Source organism: Aristolochia californica, unplaced genomic scaffold (assembly GCF_029961685.1).
Source record: "Aristolochia californica isolate CCGP_79_NKW_82.1479 unplaced genomic scaffold, dmAriCali1.0.hap1 SCAF_16, whole genome shotgun sequence".
Lineage (NCBI taxonomy): Eukaryota > Viridiplantae > Streptophyta > Magnoliopsida > Piperales > Aristolochiaceae > Aristolochia > Aristolochia californica.
The window spans coordinates 15119539-15137237 of record NW_027181837.1 but is presented as its reverse complement, the minus strand read 5'-3'; the positions used below and the strand labels follow the sequence as shown (position 1 = coordinate 15137237).

Sequence of the window (17699 nt, the reverse complement as noted above, 5' to 3'; positions counted from 1 at the left end):
TCCTTGTGGGGGACTTAGAATATAAGTAAGTCACAAGTTAAGGAAGTTAAAATTTGGGTAAGTTCTAAATTAAGTTGAATTATATTAGGAAAGTGTATATAAATCCTATCACTCCTCCACTATAAATAGAGGACCTTGTATTTATAATAAATCAATCAAAGCAAGGACATAAATTCTATCACCTCTTCTCTCTATCACCTTGCTCGAGATATTATTTATGGGGTCCTAAATTCAACAATTAGTTTGGAATTAGGGTGTTTAATTCCTTACAAGTGGTATAAGAGTTTTGGTTCATGATTGAGAGCAATGGTTAGCGGTGAAGGATCGGCACTAGGGGATCAGCAAGTTTGATAGGATGCAAATCGAAGATTGTTTGTACAGTAAAAAGTTGCATACACCACTTCTAGATATGAAACCAGAAGGTATGAAAGATGATGAGCGGAATCTCCTCGATAGACAAGTGTTGGGAGTAGTCTGGTTAACACTATCGAAGAAAGTTGCTCACAACGTGACATCGAAGAAAACCACAGTGGGCTGATAAAGATTCTGTCTAAGATGTATGAGAAGCATTCCACAAATAATAAGGTACATCTCATGAAAATACTGTTCAATTTAAAGACAATAGAAAATACATCAATGGCCTCGCATTTGAATGAGTGTAGCATGATTTTCAATCAATTGACCTCAATTCAAATTAAATTTGATGATGAGGTTCATGCTTTAATTTTTTTGGCGTCTCTGCCAAATTGTTGGGGTCCTATGAGGCTTGTGGTTAACAACTTTGTAGGCAATAGGATGTTGATTTTTAATGATGTTCGGGATACCATTCTTATAGAGGAATTTTGTAGAAAGAACTTCGTCGACATCTAATTCTGCCCTAAGTGCTGATACTAGGAGCAGGAACTTAAAGAGGAATTCTAATGAGGGCAATGGTAAAGGGAAGTCAAGGAATGGAAGAAGCAAGTCCAAATCCGGAAGGAATGTGGAGTGCTAGAATTATAGCATGTTTGGTCACATAAAGAAGAACTGCAAAGCACTGAAGAAGGACGAAAAGAAAGGTGATGCTGAAAATGCGGTGACTAAAGAAGTACAAGATTGTTTACTCTTGTCGGTTGATAACCCTATTGCTTCTTGGGTGTTGGATTTAGGGCTTCTTTTCACTCCACTACAGAAGGAGTATCTTGCTGATGGAGAATCTTTGGATATTGTCAGAATTGGTAATGTCAGTTTGAGGATGTCAAATGGGTCAGTGTGGAAAATTCACAAGGTGAGACATGTGCCAAAATTGATGTGTAATCTGATCTTAGTATGGTAGCTTGACGATGAAGGTCATAGTGTGACTTTTAATGGTGTTTCCTAGAAAGTCACTAAGGGAGACATGGTTGTTGCACGAGGAGTAAAAACTGGAACTTTTTATATCACTTCCAGCTACAGAGACATGATTGCAGTTGCTGATGCTGTTATTGATTCTGACTTGTGGTATTATATGCACGGTCAATTGAGTGAGAAGGGAATGAAAGTGCTTCAATCCAAAGGGAAGCTACCAAGGTTAAAAAATGTAAACAATAGTTTGTGTGAAGGCTGTATTTTTGGCAAGCTGAAAAGGGTTAGCTTTTCTAAGGCTAGAAAGGAGCAATAGATAACAAATAATTTGAAAAGGGATTTGTCGAAGAAGTTTGCAAAGAAGGATTTGGGTGCTACAAAACAAATCCTCGGGATGAGGATTACTAGAGACATTGATGTCTTGAAATTATCACAAGAAGAATATGTGAAGAAAGAGCTGAGTAGATTCAACATGAATGATGCAAAACCAGTGAATACTCCTTTGGCTAGTCTCTTTAGGCTATATAAGGAGCAGTCCACTTTCTACAAAGCAGGAGTGAGCCAACATGGCCAATGTTCCTTATGCTTCTGTTACTGGCAGTCTCATGTATGCCATGTTGTGTACTAGAATAGACATAGCTCATGCAGTGGGAGTTATGAGCAGATATATGAGTAATTTGGATAAATAACATTGGGAAGCAGTGAAGTGGATTCTCAGGAATTTGAGAGGCACTACAGACTCAGACTTGGGATTTCAGAAAATCAGACTTGGGATTACATTGGGTGGTACAATAGTTAGTTGGTTCTCCAAGTTATAAAAGATAGTTGATCTTTCCACCACTGAGGCAGAATATGTCATAGTGACCGAAGCCAGCAAAGAGATGGTATGGCTATAGTCTTTCTGGGAAGAATTAGGTCTCTAGCTTGGGAAGAATGTGTTGCATTGTGACAGTCAGAGTGCTATTCATTTAGGAAAGAATCCTGGTTATCATGCTAGAAGAAATCACATATAGGTGCGTTATCACTTCATCAAATCGGCTCTGGAGGATGGAGTCTTAGCGCATGAGAAGATTCAAGGAAGTTAGAATTCAACTAAAATTTTAATGAAGACTGTTACAATCGAAAAATTGAAATTGTGTGCAACTTTAGTTGGACTTTTCTCTAAGGATTGATAAGTTGTTGGAGTGGCTGAGGAGATATTGATGATGGATTAGTCTCCAAGTGGGATATTGTTAAGCTGTGGGGGCTAATTAACGCCCTAATTTTGGGAATTTTACACTTGCATCACGGTTGCCTTTATTTTCTCTTTAGAATTGAGGGGTAGGGCTATTAGGGTTTAATTATCTTAATCCAAGGAACATCTCGAGTTGCAGCCCGTGAGGTTAGAGAGAAATACCTTTAAGTATGTAATTTCTCTTGTATACTATTTCATCTTCATAGTGGATTACTGCAGAGGCAGAAGACAGGACGTAGTTTCACGTTGAGGTAAACTTGTATAAATCTTGTTGTTTGTTTTTCCCTTCTTCTACGTTTATTATTATTGCTCTGGTTAGTTTGGAATTACAGCGTTTAATTCCTAACAATATAGCATTAGCGGATAACTAGTAAATAATAGAAGTCCTTAAGGGTAATAAGGACAAATGAAATAGTTCATAGAGAGTCCGTCAATAAATAAGGAAGTTGCACCAAATAGTATGTTGGAACCGATTAATAATCCAAGATAATAATTTAGCCAAAGATATAGAACCGAGTCATATAGTAGACTAATATAACCGAGTCACAAAAAAAATATGTATAGAACTCGAAACCCGAACACATATAATCGGGGTAGGAAATAAGTGGGCTGAGTCAGGTTGACCCGTATCCTAGTTGACCCCGGACTGGGTTGGGCTGAATCAACTCTGCTCGCTGGGTTAACCCAAGCGAAACATATGACTCTCGGGTTATTGGTTCACTGGGTTGACCCAATAATGTCTGGTCCGAGTTGGGCTCAATGCTCAAATAAAGCTTGTTTCCTAACGGTGCCTTCTTCTTCCCTACGATACCGAATAGCTCAAAGATAGAGAGATAGGATAAGCCGTTATTTGGAAGGTAGGTATTTCCAAAAGATGTCGACAGCCGGTGAGAGCAAATAACTCGAAAAAAATAAAGTTCTCGACGGAGGAAATAATCCAATGAGGCAAAATAGAAAATGGACTCAATAGAGTCGTCTTCTCTAACAACGGCAAAAATAAGGCAGCGAAGGAATAGTTGTTCCCACTATTGTCGTCCCCACTTCCGAACAGAATGAGACAACGATGAACTAAGACAAAATGTAATCTCAGCAAAAACAGAATAGTAGATGGTATATAGCTCGTGGGATGAGTGGTCGTCGTCTTCGGCTTCTATAAGCGAAAACAAAGTTGCCGGTGAAGAGAAACAGTGTCGTCTTCTGCTTCCCCAACTGCGCTGAACAGAGCGGGATAGTAGTGAGAGCAGAGAGGGATCGTTGCGATCGATGGTGCTGAACCAGAGATCCCAAAGAAGCTGCAATAATAGGCAGAGTAATCAACTTGGCATATTACTTGACAATAATCAACTTTGAACCAGATGACTAGAGTAATTAACAAGCACTTGGTAGATTAATCAGATTAACTCAACAGAGCAGTTCAATAGGTGGTAGTGGGTCCTGACAAAGAGATCTTGCAGTGGCGATGCCATTCTCTCCTCTGCGTGAGATAAGATTTGAAAAATAAATAAATTAACACAGCAACACACGGAGCCTAATCGATGCCGATTTGAGGATCTCTTCAATCCAAACATAATGAAATTGGATGGATTGAAAAGGGAGACAAGATAAGCCCTTATTTGGAAGGCAGAAGAAGTAATCGTTCGTGAGCTAGCAGAGATGCGACAACAAATTGAGCTCTTAGAATCAATCACCAAGAGAAGAAGTAAACAAACGGATTCACCGAGCAACAGTAAACAACGGGTATGGGGACTAAAAAGAGAAAAAAAAAAGATAGATACGAATCTAAAATGCTAGAGATAATAATCGAAAAAAGATCACATTCTCTCTATGGGTTGATTGAGTCAACTCACATAACCTGCTCTGATACCATGTTGAATTTATGAAAAAAAGAAATACTTCATTGACTTTTGTAATCAGAGTGGTGGTGGTTCTTTAGATCCTCTCCTAAATTAATGTGTACAATTCTTTTTATGTATTTTTTATTTTATTTTTATCAATTTATTTTTATACATTTTATATACATTTTTTGTGTAATTTATTTATTGTAATTTTAATTTTTTACTTAATTTTTATCACTTCAATTTAATTTAAAATTTTTTTTACATATAATTACGTTTTATTAAATAAATTAATATTAAAAATAAAAATATTTGTTTGATATATGTTTCTACTAGTGAAAACACAAAACATCACTACTAAAAGGTTTTTAAAATTATTTATTTTGTATTATTTACAAAATTTGCTAGGATTTTGCTAGAGAATTGTAGGAATTTGCTTGTATTTTTTTTTTGAGCTTTTATAGTAAATTACTACATTTTTTTTAGAAATTAAACTTCTACTAACGAATTACAAAATTCCTTGGCGGTGTTGTTAAAATATCCACCTGTTAAAATATCCACAAATTAAACTTCTACTAACAAATTACAAAATTCCTTGGCGGTGTTGTTAAAGTATCCACTTACGAATTTTTACTTCATTGCTATAATTTCAGATTTGTAGTAGCAAATTCTATAAATTCGTTGGTAGAGGTTTTGACTTCTCTACTAACGAATTATAACAACAAAACGTGTCATCACACTCTCACAACGAATTTTTCTCCAGAAGAGCTTCTGCCAACAAATTTGGAACTCTATTTTCTTGTAGTTGACGTGACTAAATGATCAAGGGTTACTTGAATACACTTATGCATAAGCATAATGCCTCTCAATAGGCAAATTACATAATTCAAGCATGATAAGATAGACACACAAACCCTAAGTTCCTAGGCAATGCATTATCAACTCATTGGGTCCTTGGTTGACAATATTTCATAATAAAACCTCAATATAAATTGGATTGGTTTTTCAAATGGGAGAAATCATAAAGTAATTCAGCTTAAAGTTGATTCCACAATGCAACCACACTAGTCAGGGATCTAAATATTTTAGTTTAGATTTGCTAGACCAAGATCAATTAAAATATTTCAAAGTATGATTCAATGATGCTTGGATTCTGAAAAGCACTTTCAAATATCCCAAATGATTTCAAATCAATGTACTAGGCACTTCTAATTTGGTTTCTAGAGCAATCAATATAATGGAACTCAAAAAGGAAGAATCAGGCTACGCAAAAAGGGTTTTTAAAGTAAAAGCATAAGTACTTAACTTTCGCTTAGTGGTTTTTCAAATCACAAATTCAATTTCCAATTACATTTTCAAAGTAGATTTTGCTTTACTTTAGGAAGAGGTAAATCTTGGGGTGAAATCAACTTAAATAAACAAGTTCTAAACTTTCAAAATTTTGAATTGTTGAGATTGGAAAAACACATTTTGCCCATTTTAAAATTTTGAAAATCTCAATTAAAATTCACAAGAAAAATGCAAATTTTTTATAATAGAATGCTAATCACATATAAGTCACTTGTAAAATTTGAATACCTATTTTGGATGAATCAAAGCCTTTAATCTCTTTCTTAAATTTATTTAAAATGTGTCATTCGGTCAAATTTGATTTTGTTGATTGATCTTTTTTAAACGCCTTTTTCTCATTCTACTTCACTTGAATTGGTGGTCCAATTAGCTTGGGCAACAACTTTGGACAAACACATTTCTATATGCACATGTTAGATCAACTTGGTATTGATCGGTTTACTTCTTCGATGCCCCTTCTTCTTCAAGCCTTTGGGCATCTTCTTCTGTTGTTTGTTTTGACGTACGCCTTCCAATAGAAACTTTTATATCTCCATCATTGATTAGTCGAGCAATAGTCGGTTGGTCGACCTTCATTATTCCCTCTCGAGATTTTTGTAGGCAACATCCAATTGATTTGACTTGGATGGACGAACACCTTCCTCATTAGTTTTTCTTTTTGACTTGCTTGCATGAGTTGTTTGGTTGATCCACTTCGATCAGATAACTTATTTGAATTTATTTTTCTTTTTTTCTTCTTCAATGGGGTGATTTTCTTTATTTTCATCCAATCAAATGGGACTAGTCTAATTGGATGACCTTTTTTACTTGACCTTGTTTTATTTACTTTTCTTTTTATTTCTCTAATTTTAGTGGGGTTTGCTAGCTTATTGTGTTATATTCTCTTGCTTGCACATGGTGCTACTAGGTTGTTTGAATGATGTGCTTTATGGAATAAATTACTTACTTTCCTTTTTGTATGGTTCAATTAGTCATCTTTTAATCAAATAAATATGTTGTTAGCAATTTCCTAGGGATTTTGTTTATACATCAAGTCAATTCTAATGTATATTATTATTAACTTAAGTTTTTATTATCATCGGAATGATTTCAATGGAGGATATTGAGTTCAATAGGTATTTTCCTTCCATTATTTGTATTAGCAAAGAGAAGAAGGGGTTGAAGTCTCCCTTCCTTCCCCTTTTAGCATTGGGTGGGTGTGTGCTGGGGGGTGCCATGTAGGTTAAGGGAGGGGAGGGAGGTATGGGGTGCATTTTTGTCAATGGGCAAGAGGAGACCAATTTGGATAATTTTTTCTTTTGCAATTTACTATTTGATCTCAAAACATCAATTGGTCTTACATCCCCTCAGTTATCTATCTATCTATCTATCTATCTATCTATCTATATATATTATGAATAAGGGGTTGATCCAATACGAAAACCATTTGGTGTGAAACATGCGAAATACTATCTCAACCATCCGATCATGATCAATGGCTACCTCAGCCGTCCGATCAACGACTATCTCAACCATCTAATCAATGATTGGATGGCTGAGATAGCCGTTTCGTATATTTCTCACCAAATGACTTTTCATATTGGATCACCCCTCATATATATATATAGTTGGGTCTTACTAAATCTATTCTACCAATCAGTTGATCCAAGTTTAGTAATATAGATTTTTAGATTATAAAATTTTGAACAAAGGGTAATACTGTTTGTGTTGTCTGAGGAGATCAAAATGACTAAAAATTTAACTATATTTTAACCAATTTTCTCATTGTAAAGTTTTCTTGTTAAAAAGAAATCCTTCTTGTGGTTGTGTTTTTTTTTTTTTTTTTTTTTAGTTTCGTTGGTATTTGTTAGAATAATAAGAAACTCATATATCCATTCTAACCATTTAATATTTTGTAGGCTATAAAATATGAGGTAAGAATATGTTTATCTACTAAAACTAGTACAAACCAATATTATAAAAACAAAAACCATCCAAATAGGTGTCTTGTTGAACCTTGAGTCAATAGAGGGTTTGGTATGGGAAGGACATCCGTATGATATTAAAAAATTTAAAAATCAGGGTGGAAGTCCACCCCTTCTCTCCTCCCGTGACGAGTATTTTTTATAAACCAAACAAAGAATCAAGTGTAGTTGAACCCGTGGCAATGACACTCTCTTAATTTAACACAATATTTAAACCCATTCAATAATTGACGAGACCATATCCATTCCTGGTCTCTGTGGATGGGTTCGTGTCATAAAAAAATGTGTGCTTTAGTGCGGTTGAAGAATTGATCAAGTGAGTTTATTTTGTCATCTTGCTTGCAGATTGGATTAAGTCAAATCAAATTGAAGAATTGATCAAGTGAGTTTATTTTGTCTATCTTGCTTGGAGATTGGATTAAGTCAAATCAAATAAACAACGTTTAAATTGAATATTCATCCAAAATTTGATATTTATTAAACTATTTTCGTGTTAGTGATGACAGGTAGGAGTAGCACCAAGCCAGATCGGTTTGTAAACCATTTGAGTTTTGCTCGAAAAACACTTTGCTAATTCAGTTTTTCTTTGAACTTGGCTCGAGCTTAAACTTAAAATAAAGCTCGTTAAGTATAACTTAGCAAACTTGAGATTTTCCAAGATTGACTTGTTAGATTATAAGCCGACTCGTTAACATATAATTTTTTACAAAAAAAACCCTTTACTCTGATTGCACTTGTTAATTCCCTCTTTAATTGGTTAATAGTTGTTCTTATTTACCTCAAACCTCAATGACAATCGATCATTCAACCTTTTTGGGTCCCTCAACATCTAATGTTGGTGTTTGCTCTTTCTTTTAGCTCCATTAAGTTGGTTATTATACATTAGTATGCTCCATTGCAAAGTCTTAGACTCCTCTATGATAACTTAATGTTCAATGGTACTAAGTTCACCATAATACTCTTTTTAATTATTTATTTTAATTTTTGTATTTTTAAATGTAGTTTGGAGTTCGAACCTGGCTCGAGTTTGGACTTAAACGATTAAAATTTTTGGGTTCAAGCTCGAGTTCGAAGCTTCATATCAAGCCAAACTTGAACATATGTAGGTTCGAGCTTGCGATATCGATCTATATCGATTTGCACACATTCTTCTTAATTTCAAGGATTCTAAAGTTAAGACTTGAGAGGTTGCTGCTCTCCAAATAATCTCACCCACCAATGCAGCTAATAAAGCCAAATCCTCAAATAATGGAACGTCTAATTTAAGACTAAAACATCTTGGACTCCTCTATGATAGCTTGAAGTTCAATAGTATTAAGTTCATCACAATATTCTCTTTATTTATTTATTTTTAAAATTTTAATTTTTCGTAGTTTTAAATGTTGGTTAGAGTTCAAACCTGACTCGAGTTCGAACTCAAATGATTAAAAATTTTAGGCTCGAGCTCGAGTTCGAAATGTTCAGATCAAGCCAAACTCGAACATATGTAGGTTCAAACTTATGATATGGATCTATACCGATTTGCGCACATTCTTCTTAATTCGATTAATCTCACCCACCAATGCAGCTAATGAAGCCAAATCGTCAAATAATAGAACGTCTAATTTAAGACTAAAACATCTGACGACTGGTCATGTAATCTCTTCAGCCAATAAAGTATTCACAAGGAATAATTCTGTTTACATCATAACCAAATAATTGTAAAATATATTGTTTGATTAAAAAATTAAAGTTTTTGTTGGGGAAATTTTTATTTAATATATTTTGTTCCACAAAAAAAAATTAAGAATTAGGAAAATAACTTCTCTATTGAATAAAAGAAAGAAACTATAGAAAAAATAAATAAATAAAAGATATTTGGCTAAAACCCAAAGATGGCTAAAACCCTTGAGAGTATACTAAGATGAGGGTGGTGGTTAGCCTAATCGATTGAATGTTATGACATTGATGAATTAAACATTATTTCTATGGAAGACCCTTTTCATCTTTGGGCATATTAAAAAAAGTTGAATGCAACCACTTAATAAAACTGTGCTAGAAGACATTTGGATTTGGTGGCTCATCCCAACTAATAATCTAGAAGCGCTCTAGTTTGAGGGAAAGAGAAGAAAAAACGACTATTGGACGTAAGAATTTTGTTTTGCATGTTGGATTGATTCATTTGACTATGCTGCATCTGAAAGCAATTTAAAACTGGAAATGCAACCGCTGGCTTTTCATGCTCTGATCCTTAATGGAAACCCACGATTCTTTTGCTTTGTTCCTCTGCTCTCAGGTCCCAACAACTGTATCTGCTCCCTGCATCAGCTCCAGGATCTCTTTGATCTTTTCTCACTTTGAAGTTGTTCTTCGGCTTTCTAGGTTATATATCTCTGTTGTTGGTGGGAATGGTGCCGATGAGTGGATCGAGAAGGGGAGTTAGAGCGGCATTCAAGCCTTTTGTTTTGATCTTCTGACGAAGACTGTTCTCTCTCTTGTACGCCTTTAAGGTCTCTTCACTTCCCGAGCTTCCAACATCCAACCACGTCCTGCTATCGCTGCTGCAGAAGCCCAGCTGGGTGCATGTGAGTCTACTCATTTTAATTTCTTCCCGCGATATTTTGTTCCCTCGCGAATGTTTTAGCCTGATTTGCAGAGGTGGTTTTGCGCAATCGCCACGGCCACCGTTGCAAGACTTGTTGTGATCTCCGTTGTTCGGTTTGTCTCGTTAAATTGAATTTATCGTGATGAAGCTGTTTTGGTTACATGGGCGGCAAGAGAAGCCGAAGCATTGGAGTTCAAACTTGTTCAATCTGTTTCACAAGTCGACTTATTGCCCGTCGGCCTTCTTTTCCGAGTTGTGTTTCCCTGCGAAAAATAAGTTCCAGAAATGATGGGGAAGGTCGTTGTCTGGCCGTTGGTTCTCTATTTGTTCGTGCCTTTTTTCTTTCAGATTGTCTCCTGTAGATATGACTATTCCACCCTGAAGGTTCTTCTGGAGGTGAAGAAGTCGTTCTCCAAGGATCCTTTGGGAGTTCTGAACGACTGGTCGGAGAAAAGGTTCGGGTTCTGCAAATGGCGTGGCGTTTCCTGCGACAACAATGCGGTGGTGGTGGGTCTGAACCTTTCCCATTCGTCGCTCGGCGGAACGATCTCGCCGGCGATCGCCCGTCTCACCCACCTTCGTCTTCTGGACCTTTCATCGAACAATCTCATGGGTCATATTCCGCCGCAGCTCTCCGGTCTTTCTTCCCTCAATGCTTTGCATCTGTTCACAAACCAGCTCTCCGGGCCAGTTCCGAGCCAGCTCGGTGAGCTCATTAGCCTCCGAGTCTTACGAATCGGGGACAACGCTCTCTCTGGTCCGATTCCGAGCTCGTTCGGTAATCTTGTCAACCTCACGATTCTGGGTTTAGCTTCTTGTAATCTCACCGGTCGCATTGCGCCGGAATTCGGTCGACTGAGCCAGCTCAAGAATTTGATTCTGCAGCAGAACAATCTCGATGGGCCGATTCCGGCGGAACTCGGCAATTGCTCCAGTCTCGTCGTTTTCACACTCGCACTCAACAATCTCACCGGACAGATTCCCCTCGAACTAAGTATGCTTCAAAATCTTCAAATTCTCAATCTGGCAAACAATTCTCTCACCGGAGAGATACCTAGCGAACTCGGCGACTTGAACCAACTCGTTTATCTCAATTTCATGGGAAACCGTCTCACCGGTCGTATTCCAGTGTCGCTTTCCAACATAGCTACTCTTCAGAACCTTGATTTGTCTGCGAACCGGCTGGCGGGAGAAATTCCTGAGGAGTTTGGAAATTTCACGGAGCTGATTTACATGGTATTGTTGCAAAATCAGCTCTCTGGTTCCCTACCTCAAACAATCTGTTCCCCGAATTTGGAGTACTAAAGTCTATCGGAAAATAATCTTACCGGAAAAATTCCTGCAAGCTTGGGTAAATGCAGGTCTTTGAAACAACTTGATTTGGCCAACAATACGTTCACCGGGTCCATCCCTTCTGAGCTCAGTTTACTCGGGAATTTGACTGATCTGACTCTCAACAACAACAACTTGGTGGGTGAATTCCCCAGATGGGTCTGCAATCTCACTAATCTGCAGACTTTGGCTTTTCATCATAACAACTTCCATGGTCCCCTGCCGCAGGAAATAGGGTTGTTGGGTAAGCTCGAAATTCTCTTTCTTTACGAGAATCAGTTTTCAGGTGAGATTCCATTACAGTTGGGCAACTGCTCTAGCTTGCAAATGATAGATTTATTTGGAAACCAGTTCTCTGGTAATATTCCCGTTACCATTGGAAGGCTAAAGAATTTGAACTTTCTTCATCTAAGACAAAATGATTTATCTGGGGAAATTCCAGCGACGTTGGGAACCTGTCAGCAGTTAAATATCCTTGATCTGGCTGATAATGGCCTCTCTGGTCAGATTCCAGCAACTTTCGGCTTTCTTCAGTCTCTGCAACAGCTTATGCTTTACAATAATTCAATTGAAGGCGTCATTCCTGATGACATGATCAAGTGTGGAAATCTTACTAGAGTGAATCTCTCAAACAACAGATTCAACGGTAGTATTCTCCCATTGTGTAGTTCACATAATCTTCTTTCGTTTGATATTACCAGTAATCTGTTTGACGGAGATATCCCTCCCCAATTGGGAAATTCGCCTTTTCTTGAGAGGCTTCGACTGGGAAACAATCGGTTTAGTGGGGAAATTCCATCCTTGCTGGGTGAGATTAATGAGCTCACACTGATAGACCTCTCAAGCAATTTGCTTAATGGTACAATCCCAGTAGAGCTCTCCATGTGCAAGAAATTGGCTCATATTATCTTGAATGATAATCTACTCACTGGACCTGTTCCAGCTTGGCTTGGAGGTTTACCTCGGTTAGGGGAAGTCAAGCTTTCCTCTAACAGATTCACTGGTCCATTGCCTCAAGAACTCTTCAACTGCTCTAGTCTACTCTTGCTTTCACTTGATGGTAACCTGCTCAATGGCACTCTCCTTTCTGAAATTGGCAATCTATCACGACTCAACCTTTTGAACCTAGATAGAAATCAGTTTTATGGATCGCTTCCTCCAAGCATTGGCAAATTAAGTAAGCTTTATGAGCTGCGACTGGCAAGAAATGCCTTTGATGGGGAAATTCCTGTTGAGATTGGAGAGCTGCAAAATTTACAAAGTGTATTAGATCTCAGCTACAACAATCTGACTAGTGAAATCCCACTTTCTCTTGCTGCTTTGTCAAAGCTTGAAGTTCTTGATCTCTCCCACAATTCGCTTACTGGAGAAGTTCCATCTCAAATTAGTGAAATGAGCAGCTTGGTTAAGCTTGATCTATCCTACAACAATCTAAATGGGCGCCTGGACAAGAAGTTCTCTCGCTGGCCAGAGAAGTCCTTCGCAGCAAATCTCGGTCTTTGTGGAGCCCCTCTAGACCCTTGCAATAGAACCAATTCAGACCATCATCGCCATGTGGGCTGGAATTCATGGTCTATAGTGGTTGTTTCTGCTGCATCAGCCATATCTCTTGTTGTGTTGGTTGTTTTGTTTGCAGTTATGTGCAACCGGAAGAAAAGATCATTGAAGCAAGGCCATGAAGTTAACTGTGCTTCTTCATCAAGTTCTTCTCAAGCACAAAGAAGATTGTTCAACCGAGCTGCATCCAAGCTAGAGGTAAAGTGGGAAGAAATCATGGAGGCCACAAATGATCTAAGTGATGAGTTTGTCATCGGTTCAGGTGGCTCTGGGACAGTTTACAGAGCAGAATTATCTACAGGACAAATCGTAGCTGTTAAGAAGTTATGGCACAAGGATGATGCCGTATCATATAGGAGTTTTACTCGGGAAATTCGGACACTTGGGACGATTAGGCACAGGCACTTGGTGAAGCTTTTGGGGTGTTGCAGTGGCAGGGGAGGGGGTCTCAATTTGCTGATTTATGATTACATGGAGAATGGTAGTGTTTGGGATTGGTTGCACCGGTCTTCGCCAACCAAGAAGAGGAAGCTAGAGTGGGATGGACGGTTGAAGATAGCTCTTGGATTGGCACGAGGGGTTGAGTATTTGCATCATGATTGTGTGCCCAGAATCATTCACAGGGATATCAAGTCAAGCAATGTGTTGCTTGATGTGGACATGGAGTCACATCTAGGAGATTTTGGGCTGGCTAAGATGATCTTGGAGAACCATGACTCTGTCACCACTGAATCCACAGCCTGGTTTGCCGGCTCCTATGGTTATATAGCTCCAGGTATGGTAATTAATTACTTTTTTTTCTTTCCTTACTAAAACAATTCTACTTTGATAAGAGTTCTGATCCATGAACTCTTGGGAAACACATTATAGTCTCTAAATGGAGTTCAAATCGGAAAATTGATTTGGTGTTTCTGCAGAGTATGCTTACTCCTTGAGGGCAACCGAGAAGAGTGATGTTTACAGTATGGGCATTGTTCTAATGGAGCTCGTGAGTGGGTTAATGCCAACTGATCGGACTTTCGGGGAAGACATGGATATGGTGACGTGGGTGGAGTCTCGTTTGAGCGATACAGGCCGTGCCCGGGAAGACTTGCTTGATCTAGCTTTGAGACCAGTCACACCAAGTGAAGAATCCGCCATGCTCGAAGTCCTTGATGTTGCTTTGCAATGCACGCGGACATCACCGAAGAAGCGGCCGACGGCCCGACAAGTTTCTGATCTTCTTCTTCACATATCTTTAGCTGACAGAGGCCCTTCAGCAAAGAAGGTCGCCACTGAGAGAAGTCTGGATTGAGATAGACAACAGAGAAAAGAATGCTACTGATTTTTGTGTTTTTTTTTTGGTGGGGGGGTGGGGGGGGGGGGGGGTGTTTACTATCTTACACATCAATTTAACCTTACATTGTACCAGAGACATTGTAATGCTAAACATTAACAGAAGAATGTTTATGATGATGACAAGAGCTGAAATCGTAAGTGTCAAATGGTGTTTCAGTCACGAGTTAATTTGTTTTAAGTATTGACCTTTTAATCAATTTTTAAGCGCAAATAGGCATCTGAATTAGTGATAAGTAATAAAGTATTTTTGGTCAACTATTTTAAAAATTGCTCTCACTCCATCTATGTCAAGAGGGGGGTAGTCCCCTTGAAATGAAGTGAATGAATTATTCAACATGACTCAGGACATAATCGTATTACTCAGTTCATGTCGTGATGTCGTTGGGGAGTGCCGGGGCTCTCTCTCGGGGCTCTCTCTGCCGCACACCCTCGTTCATTTTCTGCAATTTCGTTCCCGCAGCCCTCTCACGTTCTCTGCTCCCATCCCTCCGGACCAACAGGCACGCCTCTGTGTTTTTTTTTTTTCCAGTTTACCTCCGTCGATTTCTTCTTCCGGCCTCTCTGGCTTTCCTCTTCTTCTCCTCCTGCTTGTTCTCGAAGTACCTCCTCCTCTTACATTCCTGGATCACTCCTGCTTTGGACACCTCCCTCCAGGACCTCCTCAGAACCGCCTCTTCGTTCTCGCTCTCGCCCACGGTTATCTGCGCATTGTACGAGAAACAGGAATGAAGAACATTCGCCTGCCTAACCGCGGGATTCACTACCGAGAGATTGACCGGCCTGCTGTTGATCGGAGAAAATAGACTATCCGCTGTGGCGGAGGATAAGTTTGGCCGGATGAGAGGGCGGAGTGGAGGAGAAGCCGCCGGTGAGAGAGCGTGGTTTTTGGATAAAGGCAATGGGAGAAAATTGAATGAAACGATCGCCATTGTTGAGTAAATTTCAGTCTTCCTTCGCTCTGCAGAAGAGACTTGGAAGTGACAAATCTGTTATCCGTTTGCGAGGAAGAAGATAAGAAATTACGAAATTATGATATTGCCCTTGTAATAACGGAAGGAATTTAGCTTCCTCAGTATTTCGATTCCATTGATTTCTGATACCCACGAATTATTAAACTTAAATGTCATTAACTTTAAATGTAAATTTAATTATTTAATTTTTAAAAATAAAAATAAAAAGTAAAAAATAGGGCTATGTCTCCTATTCCCTTGCTCTCTTAAGATCTAGGAGGGTGTAATAAGGGGACTACTTTCCTATGATTGACACAAGGGACACCCATCCCTCCTCTTTTATCTTTGAGTAATAGAAATACGATAATATATTTTTATTGATTAATTTCAATTTTGTGGAAATATATTATTAATTAATACTACGCCATATTTTTAATAAAATAATTCTTTATTTACTCATTATATTTATTTTTTATTTATTGTCTTATATTAGTGATTTAATAGTGGTACGTACAAATATATAGTGTATTAAAGTTATGATTAAATCAATTTTTCCTCTTAAATCATTCATTTTTAGGCTATAGTATATCATATGTTATCAATAAATTAATAACTAAACATATTACTTTCGTTTTTGTTCTTTATAACGTTATTTATTTATTACTTGTAATTAATCATGTGCGTAATTCATTGGCTCACGTAATTACCATATTAATGTACAATAACATATCTAATTCAATTAATAAATATACTAATATATTTTAATTATACATTAAATAAGTTATTCGTGTAGTAATAATGATTGTTTTACCTAATTTGGGGTTCAAGGATTATGTTGTAATTATAAGTGTACTGTACAGGTTTAGGGATTCTCTTGTTTTTTATATTTTTTTTAATTAGTGGGCAATATTCACTGGAAACTGTTTTCCTATACATGAAGGCGTCAACACTAACTCCAAGTGCGAAGATGATCTTCATGTACATGACTGATATGATCTTCATGTTGGACATGAACTTGAACTTCAAAAATCCATTTGGTGAACTAACCCCTCAATGAATTGATTGAATTTCAACTCATCCTTGGGTGTTAGTGTAGACGAGTTCAAGTGCACTGAAAAAAAGATTCCAATGTTAGTGCCCCCAAATGAAAAGTATGATATCAACAAGAGAATGAGTAACATTTTATAATATACTTAAATAGAACATATACCTAAACAAATGATTAACCAAAATAAACATGGTTACTACACTTATAAGTGATTTAACGTGTAGTATTAAAATATATTAATATCCTAATTAATGAAAAACTATATTATATTACTGAATGATTATAGTTTATTATAAATTAATATAATAATTACGTATGGCTAAATTATTAAAAATAAATAAATAAAAGTAAAAAATAACATAAGCGAATATAATAAATAAATAAATTATTTTTTAATAACATAAGATATATTTTAACATTAAAACCCACTAATTTAATACAGTAATAAAAATAATATAATATATATATATATATATATATATATATATATATATATATATATATTTATATATATATATATATATATTATTTTATCAATGACATAATATATATTTTTATGTATTATTAGTTAATAATATATTGTCACAAAATTTAAAACCATTAGTTTGATCAATTATAGCAATGGGATAATTAAACCAAAATAATTTATCAAATATTTATTTTAACAATATTTTAATTATGACTATTAAATCACTAATTTAATATAGTAATTATAAAATAAATATATTGAATAAATAAAAATATTGATAATTATTTTTATGACACTGGTTTAATTTTTCCTAACTTAGGAAAAATTAAACTTCGTCTTCCTCATGGCGTGTGTCGTCTTCCTCAACGCCGATAATGGCAGGAGACTACGGTGACGGAGGCGGCGCTCCGACGGTACGCCGAGAGGGAGAAGAGTGGGAGGGCGAGCCCCGTGCTCTGCGATGGAGGTCGAGAGGGAGGCCGAGAGGGAGAAGAGAAAAAAAATTTGTGGGAAGAAGGCCGAGCAGGAGGAAATTTTTTCGCGGGGGGAGGGGGGGAGGGAGAAACACGCGTCCTGCGCTTCATGTTAATGATTCGAAAAAAAGGGTCTGAATCAGCTTTCCTCGATTTTTGCCTGATTCAATTACCTGACATGATTCAAAAGAAGTGGAATTCATTCTACACTAACAGCTTAATCTAATGAACTAAGTAATGCG

The 17699-nt window shown here is 37.1% G+C and overlaps 2 protein-coding genes across 2 annotated transcripts; one reads left to right on the top strand and one right to left on the bottom strand.

Annotated features, from left to right (window-relative positions):
* The first annotated feature begins 1003 nt into the window (after positions 1 to 1003).
* On the top strand, positions 1004 to 14473 carry LOC137952652 (LRR receptor-like serine/threonine-protein kinase GSO1). Its single transcript, XM_068799716.1, is given in 4 exon segments — positions 1004 to 1267; positions 1361 to 1548; positions 10653 to 13954; positions 14097 to 14473. Coding segments are annotated over 4 exon segments (4131 nt in total).
* Positions 14474 to 15047: 574 nt separating this feature from the next.
* Positions 15048 to 15446, bottom strand: LOC137952651 (small ribosomal subunit protein bS21c-like). Its single transcript, XM_068799715.1, has one exon. The coding sequence runs from the start codon at positions 15444 to 15446 to the stop codon at positions 15048 to 15050; it is 399 nt and encodes a 132-aa protein (XP_068655816.1).
* Positions 15447 to 17699: the final 2253 nt, after the last annotated feature.